General features: G+C 32.9%; 1 protein-coding gene across 1 annotated transcript; it reads left to right on the forward strand.

Moving 5' to 3' along the window:
* The first annotated feature begins 2,000 nt into the window (after nucleotides 1-2,000).
* LOC111401972 (protein MARD1-like) lies at nucleotides 2,001-4,047 on the forward strand. Its single transcript, XM_023029976.1, has 2 exons — nucleotides 2,001-3,155; nucleotides 3,719-4,047. Exons 1-2 carry the CDS (start codon nucleotides 2,245-2,247, stop codon nucleotides 3,807-3,809), a joined length of 1,002 nt encoding a protein of 333 aa, XP_022885744.1. The 5' UTR covers nucleotides 2,001-2,244; the 3' UTR covers nucleotides 3,810-4,047.
* The last annotated feature ends 6,439 nt before the right edge of the window (nucleotides 4,048-10,486 follow it).

The raw sequence follows: 10,486 nt of genomic DNA on the forward strand, positions 1-10,486 counted from the left end.
TTTCAAAATAATGTTTAACAATGTTATACAGTTCTTCTTCAGTCATTTTATCTCTATTCATATTTCTGTAAAAATTTGTTTATTCTCAAATTTAACAATATAAATTCAAGTGTGATTTTGTAGCACGGCATGAGCACTGTGAAGTTAGTTTTATAATCCAAAAAATCTCTACGGATTTTCCTAAGAAATTATGCTCAAATTGAAGGACATTTGGGAGGGTCAAACTATAATTTCCTTCCTTGGGCAAGTAGAAAACCTTAAGAAAATATTGCAAAAAAAAAAAAAGGGAAGGGGGAAAAGCTTGAGAAAATAAGAAAGAAAAGGGGAATTTGCAATAGTAGTTCCACTAAAAAGCTAGGAAAAAAGCACCATGAGCCTCAAATGGAAGTGGGCCAAAAGTACGGGTGGGCCAGGACTAGGCCCAGATAAGGTGATGGAGATGTTTTTGGATGTCAAATCAATTTATGATTAGGGCACGCCTGATGGTCTCCACAAAAGTGGGGCCCTTGACAGTTTCATCGATATCATATACCTTTCTTGTGCTAAAGGAGGACACTAATAATTGGAAAAGCCAATTTCCTTTTGCTTTTAACTTAGGAATTGTTGGGGAGTAATTTTAAGAATTGATTTTTTGATCGTTAGGAGAAAAGTGAGGTTCATCTATGAAAGAAAAATTTAAATATGAAAGGTAAAATAGTGAAATAATGATAAAAAAATCAGTCCCAAATAGGCTCTTACTTTTAATTGACCGTGTTTGGTCACCAAGTAGGGGTTCCTCTACAAATATTGGGGTGGAAATTTTTGGGGTAATTTTTTAAAATCCCTGTAGAATCGACCCTGTACACCCATTAGAATCCTAATTTTAATAAGGAGTTATTACACCTAAGCCTCTAAAAAAGTAACATTATGCATGTTTGAGAGAGATTTGTTGAATGACAAAATAATATTTTTTAAATGTGTGGTTAAAAAAAATTATAAATCTCATATACTGAGTAATCAAAATTAATTTTGGATAAATATGATTTTCAAAAAATCATTCACAAACAAACTCTTGTAAAAATCTAAAATAGAAAGTGGCTTCTAAAAGTCTAGAAAAAATGGTATTTTAATTAAGTTTATTTGTAAATAAATAAATAAAGTTTTAAGTAAACACATATTTTAATTGATTAGAGTTTAAGAGAAAAATAGAGATTTGTTGAATGACAAAATAATATTTTTTAAATGTGTGGTTAAAAAAAATTATAAATCTCATATAATGAGTAATTAAAAATTAATTTTGGATAAATATGATTTTCAAAAAATCATTCACAAACAAACTCTTGTAAAAATCTAAAATAGAAAGTGGCTTCTAAAAGTCTAGAAAAAAATGCTATTTTAATTAAGTTTATTTGTAAATAAATAAATAAAGTTTTAAGTAAACACATATTTTAATTGATTAGAGTTTAAGAGAAAAATAAAGTATAAATTATTCTCAATGATTTGGTTATTTAAATTTATGAATATGTTCCTTACATTATTAAAAATGTTAATGTCTACATAAAATCGAACACAACTTTAACATAATTTAAAGTTAGAAAGCAAACGTATCAAAATCCCTCATCTCCAATTCAATCAATAATTGCATGCAATTTTGACATTCATATTTACAATTTTGATCATGCAGAATCCAAAATCTCATGTTTAAGTAGGCGAGGAAGCCATAATCAATAACACTAATCTTCCTATAACTTTGAAACCATTTTTTTTTTTTTTCAGTTGGGTTATTGTGCGATTAACAAGAAAAGAGAATAATCAATCAATCTCTTTTTAGTTTTTTCATAGAATTTGATGTCCATTTTTCCCGTGTCAAAATATATAAAGTGAGGACGTGAGTGAGTTACAGTAATGGCTGCCCACTTGAATTTGATGTACCTTAAAAACTTTTGTTTTTTGTCGAGGGACGAAAGAGACCGAAAAATAAAGGATCAATTGTTTTTTTTTTTTTTTTAATTATTTCGCTATTAAAATCAATTATAAAGCATGGAGACTAAAGAGATTTAGCAGACTTTCTGAAGTTTGGGGCTTTTTCTTTTTCCTTGTGGGTTTTATGATAAATTTCTAATTTTGAGGAGAAAGCAAACTTTTGTCTATTCTTTTGAGGTTGGTTAAGTGGAACCCTTTTAATAGTCTCAGGTGAGACTCAATAATTGAATTCCTGAATTCTTAGTTTCTTGTTTCAAATCTTTGGTTTAACTTTGAGTGGAAATGTTGAGGAATAGATCTAAAGCAGTGAGCAGCAAACAAGGTCTCATTGGTCCTCCAAGATTCTTCAATGGATTTTCTACAAAAACTATGTTTGATTCAGAAAGTTTAATCAGCCCAAAATCAATTCTTGATTCCCAAATTTCATCAAGTTTTCACAACCCATTTGGTTATGACAAAAACCTGTCAAAACCCACAAATTTTATTCCTGAAATCAGCAATAAATTGAAGTTAGAGGGGATTGGGGTTGCCCTAATTGACTCCATCAATTATCAAGAAAATGATGAAGATGTTTCTAAGCCAATTAGCAGAATGATTATGTTTGGAACAAACCTTCATGTAAAAATTCCTTCTGATCATCATATTCATCCCTCAGCACCTTCTCCATCTGAATCCCTCACTTCTCCAGCTGATTTCGGAATCAAAGCTCCAGTTTTATGCCCGTTCTCGCTACCTTCTCCTGCTGAATCGCCTAAATCTGTAACTGGATTTCGAATCAAGAGGCAATATTCTCCAGTTTTAGGTCCACCTCCCCCACATTCTGCAGCTGAATCGCCAAAATCTCCAGTGGATTTTGGAATCAAGACTCGAAATTCTTCATTTTCAAGTCCAAATTCAGGCATTGAGGCCAATAATTCACCCCAAAAGGCTTTTACTAAGCAACTTTCATTCGAAGAAATGGAACTTTCTGAGGACTATACTTGTGTAATCACTCGTGGGCCTAATCCAAAAACCACTCATATATTTGATAACTCTATCATCGAAAGCTGCTGTGGTGGTGTTAAATTGTCTGAAAATAAAACAAAAAATGTGTTTTCAAGAAATTGTTCACACTCTCCGTCAATGGATTTCCTTAGTTTCTGTTATACTTGCAAAGTCAGTCTTGGACCAGACAAAGACACTTACATGTACAGGTTAGTACAATTTTCGTCCCATTTTAAAGTTTGATTTTATCTTTTTATCGCAGAAGATGATAGTAAAGAAGAAAAATATTTAAACATATTGTCCACTCGTTTCTCGTATTGCATACTAGACATGCGTTTACTATAAAGTAACATACCAATATATTAGTTATGGAAGAGCTTGAAGTCATATATGGAAAATATTTAACAAATTGAATTGTTCTAAGGATCTAGTAGTTTTGAATTATTGAACCGAATGAAGTAGGAAAAAGGTATGCTCGAACCTTTTCGGTAGATGTAGTGATAAATGGATCGCGGTAACAAAAAAGATGTGAGGTTAGACTGCTAATAATATCATTGGAAAATGCTTCTCAAACTTAAGACTAATGTCTGTGGCCTACTGGAAATCTGCTCATTTCCAGCCAAGATCTTAAGGCTTTTTCTGTGGAAAGAATGATGACCAGGTCAATGATTTGATATCGTCGATCTTCTAGTACAAATCTGTCAAGTGAGTGCGGGAAAGGATTTATGTAGTTGACTCATGAATCTATATATTTACTTTATCCTTGTTGCAGGGGTGAGAAAGCGTTCTGCAGCCATGAATGCCGGTGCCAAGAAATGTGTTCTGAAGGAATGAAGAATTCAGAGCTGGATTTTGCATTTTAGAACCTTTTTTTTTTTTTTGGTCATTCTCCCCCCTCTTTTTCCAGATGAATATAGCATTTTCTAAGAGACTTATGTGAAGAAATTCCAATGTTCCCAATCCTGATTAAGACCAAAGGGAGGATGACTTGAGCCAGGGATCAAAATTTCTAGAATCAATGGGAACTTTTGTTGTATCTATTATATGTACAAAAGAAGCAGAAACAATGTTCTATGAAAAATTTATGGTTTATTTAATCTAGTCTAGGTGGATTAACACTATTCAAAACTCTATAAAAGTTTGGGAAAATTGCAACGATCTATAACCATTAGTTGATCAATAAAATTGAATTTTGACCAATTTGACCATTTTAAAAGAATAGAAGAGTAATTTTTTTATTTAACCCTATAAAACAATTAAAGGCCATGTTTAAGCCATATTTTTTCATAAATATATATTTTTAAACAGTGATTTGATATCATTTTAACAACACATTCTTTAATAAAATAATATTACACGTAAATTCAAAACATTTCTTTATTTTTTAATCACACATTTCCCATCAATACACTATTCAAAAATACATTTTAAGAAAAATAATGTGGCTCAAATAAGGACAAAATAAATAATTAAAACAAAATAAAAAGAAAAAGAAAAAACTATTCATCTCCTTCTTCACCCCACTTTCCAAATCCACTATCATTCCTTGTTTTTAGTCACTGCCCAAAACCACCACCATTCCACGGCCAAAAACACCATCCAAAACTAAATCTAAATATATCGTCTGTTAAAGACTGCCTTCATCGATGTCGGGGGAGGCTTCAAAAGCCTCCCTCTTTTTCCTCTATTTGCAACAAAGTTTCTGCTATTTCTTCACCAAGTCTTTGAGTTTCCACATGGACACAAAACCCTAATCAATAAAACCATCTTCATTACAAATAGAGGCCTACGGAGCTTTTTTTCTTTTCCAGTGGAAGACATGAGTGAGTGAAATATAATCAGAGGAAACTGATAATCGAACCGGTGACTCATCTGGAGACTTAATGTTGGAAAATTACATCGATTATTGTGCATAATATATTCATAAAAACATACTGTTAGTTTGCGTGAAATTGAAATATAATTTCGACTTACCGAGATAGGATTTGAGAAGACAAAATAAGAATTTATCGAATCCGAATACCTGAATATGGATTCTTCCCTTTCAACTCATGATCAAAAGCAAGTAATTTTTTGGATCAAACCTTGCAGGATAAACATATAAATAGCGTTAATCATTTTCTGAAATCAAGTCATAATAAAAGGAATCAGAAAATGAAGAAAGAAGATGCAAATGATGGATTTTTGGTCGAGGCAAGTATTGGACACTTTGTCCTTAACCTATCTTGGTTCTCTAAGTGTTTAGAGAAGTCAAACCTTAAATAATTCTCATTGAAGTGGCCACACTTCACACTTACATAGGTGATTTCCTATTAAGAGTATTATGTCCTACTCCACTTGACTTAATCAAGATATAGAAATCATTAAAAGTTTATCTTAACCTCCAACCACTCTGCAGAAAATACTTTGGTATCATAGGAATGAGTTAGGAAATTAGTTTCCTAAGTGCTTCGTGGAATCCTCATAACTTAGTTGTCCCTCAAAACCAAGATTTTGGGATCTCCAATCAACATGGTAGGGTTACCATCATAAGGACTCTTATTTAGTAGGCTTAATCTCATTTCCTTCGATATGCAGTATACTTGATCTTTTAGTAAACATATATAAATAGATCCACAAGTTTACACCAATGAGATCAACTGCTTATGGTATTATGTTGTCTAGACTTACCATTACATGTGACTTAGTATCTTATCAAATTTTGCTAGCCAACAATCGATTCATTTGATAGATACACATTTTCACCACTAAGAAATCCTCTTGTGAAGCTACATGCCTCTCATTAGCTTTATCTAAAGCTTTATCAATTCCAAACAACAATGTTGGAGGATTTCTAACAAATTGTTACACTAGTCAATCATAATACTAGTGGATTTCATACATGGGTATTCAATATCATCATTAAAGCATTGCAATGCATTCGAACTTTATGAATATTCTCAAATATTTCAATTGTTCTTGTATATCCAAACAACCGTCATGATCGACTTTCATCCCATTTCATCCACTTTAGACTTAGTGTATGTCATTACATCACAATATCCTTTCAATACCGTATGATATCTTGTGAAATGTAATCCATAGGTCATAGTATATTTCAAATACCCATGGACCCCTGTTAATACCACCCAATAATCATGGCCTGGATTACTTGTGCATATACTAAGTTTATACACAGCAAAAGCATTATCTGGTCGAGTGCATTTCGTAATATACATTTGAATGCTAATTACTTGTAAATATCTTAGTTGTGACACGCTTTCACCCTTATTTTGACCAAGTGTAGACTTGTGTCAATACTTCAAACTTTTTAAATATTTTCTCAACAAATGAGATTGGAAAAGTACAATTCCTTTCGATATTCTAGAGATTTTTATTTCTAGTATTACATCTACCACACCCAAGTCTTTCATGTGATAATTTTTAGTAAGTATTTTCTTGGCGTTTAGCACCACTTCGTGACGATTGCCCATCACCAACATATTGTCTACATATATACACACAATCACATGGGCATCTGGTGTATTTTTTACGTATACACACTTGTCACATTCATTTATTTTGAGCTCGTTTGACAATATCGTTTTGCCAAACTTTTAGTGCCGGGAGCTTGTTTCAATCTATATAAGGACTGAACAAGATTACAAACTTTATGGCTTTCACTTGGAGACGCCTTCAGGTTGCTCCATGTATATCTCTTTTTTTAACTGACCATTTAGGAATCCCCGTTTTTACATCCATTTGGTGAATCTTAAGGTTATGTATTGTCCCAATTGCAATTAGTAACATTATCGAAGTGATTCTAATAATGGGTGAGTAGGTAAAAAAAGTCAAATCATTCTTCTTGCTTATATCCTTTGGCAACCAATTTAACCTTATATTTGCCAATGGATCCATCAAATTTTAATTCATTTACACCCAAAGGCTTATTCCCATGTATGAATGAATTTACATTATGGAATCTATCTCACTATTGATAGTTTCCTTCCAATGCGGTGCTTCCAGAATGGATATTGATTCTTCAGAAGTCTTTGGGGTCATTTTCTGCCATATATGTTAGAAAATTCAGGCCAAATGAAGTGGACGTTCTAGCCCTCTTACTACGCCTTGGTACCTCCTCATTTGAAGACCCATTTGTAATTTCATATGTTCTGTTATTCAACTTACATTTTTCTTATCTTTGCAAGGAAACACATTCTCAAAGAGTATCACATTCCTTGACTCAATTATGGTACCCTAGTGTACATTCGATTTGTGTACGAGGAAATGATATGCATTACTATTATTGACGTATCCAATAAATATGCAATCAATCGTATTGGAACCTATCTTTATTTATTTGGGTTTAGGAACCTCAACCTTTGTCAAACACCCCCACACTTTTAAGTATTGATAGGAAGGAGGATGACATTTTCATACCTCATATAGTGTCTCTTCCATTTTCTTGAGAGGTACAGAAAAGTGTAATTTTAAACTAAGTTATCCCCACAATTCCTAATTTAGGGTTATATATCCAAGTAGTAGCGTTGTACCCACACGACTTGAACTTTTTTACATAAGTTTTCAAGCATTCATGATAACCCCCACATTTTTGGATTATTCTTGAATTTAGAGTTTATCAACTCTTTCATAGTTCAATCCATTTATCACTTAGATAATATCCGTATCGGATGTTTGGTGAAAGTCTAAATACTTCAAAATAGTGGTCGTTGCTTCACATGAATGAAAACCCATTTTCCATTCGAAATTGTACTTCAATCAACCATATTAATTTGATCATCCAAATTAAATTAATTTCATCTTTAAGGTCATCATAAACCAACTTAATTGGTTCCACTATTGAAGTCAAATTCAACAATGAAGAAGAATAAGCATCTTCAACCATGTGAAACTTTCACATTTGTGATTTTTCACAAATAATATTATTCACATCAATCATAGACTGACAAGTTGTGCTTTCAAAGTCACAACATTACAAAAAGGCATACCTATTGGAATTAATCCTAAAATATTTCATAATATTCTTCACAATTTTTGCTTAGTTTTTATCCTTTACAAATGAATGTCATTTTACAATCATTATTTTCAAAGATATCCGGCACCACCGTCAACTATAGACACTATTCGTGCTTTATAAAATATTTTCATATCCCAATAATTGGGCAAACAATTTCCACTTTAAAATAATTAGGACAAAACCACATTCTGTCATACTCTTATTGATGAGTTTGTTACACTTATGATTTTTGCACAATTTTAGCTTGATTTTTGCTAGATCTTGTGAATATAGAATATTTTTTATGTGTTTGTTAGTGTTGTTTTAAAGATTAGGAAAAACGATGTGAAAAGAAGTATTAAAGTGGACGAAGAGACCAAAAATACGGAATTGTGGTAGAAAGACGGCGCTTAGGCGTTGCATTCATAGCGCCTAGGCGCTATGAAACTAAAAAAAGATGAAATTTGGACCCGAGAGGTAGCGTCTAGGCGTCGCAACCATAGCGCCTAGGCGCTGAAGACATAGCGCCCAGGCGCTTCGATTGAAGATCTAGGAAGCGTTTTTTTGGGCCATTTTTAAATCCATAAAAATCCTACTTCTACATAAAACGGAGGGGCACCTATAAATACACCTTCCTTATACTTTTGAAGGGTTCTTGACATATTGGAGAGAAGACAACAAGAAGGGAGATTCAAAAGAGAAATTCAAGAAGATTAACACCAAATAATTGAAGATTAGAAGCATTCATTGGAAGAGGAATGAGATCTTGGTGCAAGAATTCTACTTTTTCTTCTACATCTTTATTACAAACTCGGTGATGTATTCTAAGACAAATTCCTACATTTCTTCTTGTATTATGAGTAGCTAAATTCATTGTTAGGAGGAATAATGTAACCAATTGAGATCTTTTACATTCTCTTATTAAGACTTTCAATTTTTAATTCTTCCATGTGTTGATTTTGCTATGAGTTGAATGCATTAAATTATATGATCAATAACTTGATGATTTTTGTGAATTCTTTACAAATAGAGACATGAGTTTAGGATTTACACCATGTAGTAAAATTCAGTACATTAGTATAACGAGTGGAGATACATATACCATTTATTGCGGTCATAATTGAATTTCTAAGACATAGAACTCGTTTAACTAAGTTGAATTTGTATAGAGATATGAAATTTAATTAGTTGAATAAGCTCAATGAGAATTCGAGAGGGGTAAATTGAATACAATAGGAGTATTCGACCGAGCAATACATTAGAATTGAGTTTTAATTTGAGATGTAAATGTGATCAATTGGTGAAGTTATTCTACCCTAACATCCATTCACTATTTGATTCTCCAACCAATTGTGTGAACATTCATTTATTTTCTAGAATTTAGATTAAAACCCAGATTTTACAAACTTTAATTTGTTTTGGTCAAATAGTAGTTAAAGAAAAATTGAATTAAGTGCTAGAAAATAGTCCTTGTGGGATCGACAATCCGGACTCTTAGGTCCACTATTACTTGTTATAGGTCGTACACTTGCGAAACAAATTTTACAACAAGTTTTTGGCGTCGTTGCCCCGGATTATTTCTTCTAGTCTCAATTAATTTTTATTTTAACAGTTATTTGATTTATTTATTTTTCTTTTATTTACAGAAAATTGTGTTCATTGTATGCTCCGTGCCCAAGGCTACGATCTTGAATCGTTTAATTCGGAGATAGAACGTACCTTCAGATGAAGACGCAAAGAACACAAACAAAAACAGCAACATCAAATGGTTGATAATCAACAAATCCACATCCCTATTCAGCCGATTGGGCAAATGGCTGCAAGAGTGGTGGCACACCGGAACAGCAACATAAGCGAGGAGAAATAAATGAAGGTGATTTGCTAGTATCAATGTTTCTGACACCTATAGCAGCACCCATGCGCTCCAGTATTGTGTATCCAAATTTTGGGTTGAATAACTTTCAGATCAGGTCAGATTGTATTAACTTGATAAGCAACACTCTGCAATTCTACGGGCTAACTCATGAGAATTCGAACACACATATCTCCAGATTTCTTAGAAATTGTCAGAACTTCCATGCTCCGGGGGTCAATGAAGATGCTATTAAATTACGACTATTTCCATTTACATTGAGAGATACTGCATTGGAGTGGTTAGACGAGGAGCCTCATGCCAGTATTACTACATGGGAAGAACTGATCAGGAAATTCTGCAACAAATTCTTTCCACTAGCCAGAGTAGCTAAAATTAGATTGGAAATTCAAACTTTTCAACAGAAAGAGAGAGAAAGCTATCACAAGGTATGGAATAGATTTAATGAGCTGATGAGAAAATGTCCAAACCATGGAATCACTCAAGGAAACCAAGTGCACTACTTCTACACCGGACTTACACCATTGTCAAAATCTCAAGTTGATGCCTCTACTGGAGGATCAATCATAGGGAAATCAGTGCAACAAACCATGGACCTATTTGAGTTAATTGCCGCCACACATTCAATGTTTGCATCAGAAAGAGTGGTACCACCAAAGGCAGCAAGAATG

Source organism: Olea europaea, chromosome 1, assembly GCF_002742605.1.
Source record: "Olea europaea var. sylvestris chromosome 1, O_europaea_v1, whole genome shotgun sequence".
Classification (NCBI taxonomy): Eukaryota; Viridiplantae; Streptophyta; class Magnoliopsida; order Lamiales; family Oleaceae; genus Olea; species Olea europaea.

Coding starts and splice junctions, on each gene's coding strand:
- LOC111401972 (XM_023029976.1), top strand. CDS start 2,245: ATGTTGAGGAATAGATCTAAAGCAGTGAGCAGCAAACAAGGTCTCATT. Junction 3,156..3,718: donor AAAGACACTTACATGTACAG/GTTAGTACAATT, acceptor TCCTTGTTGCAG/GGGTGAGAAAGCGTTCTGCA.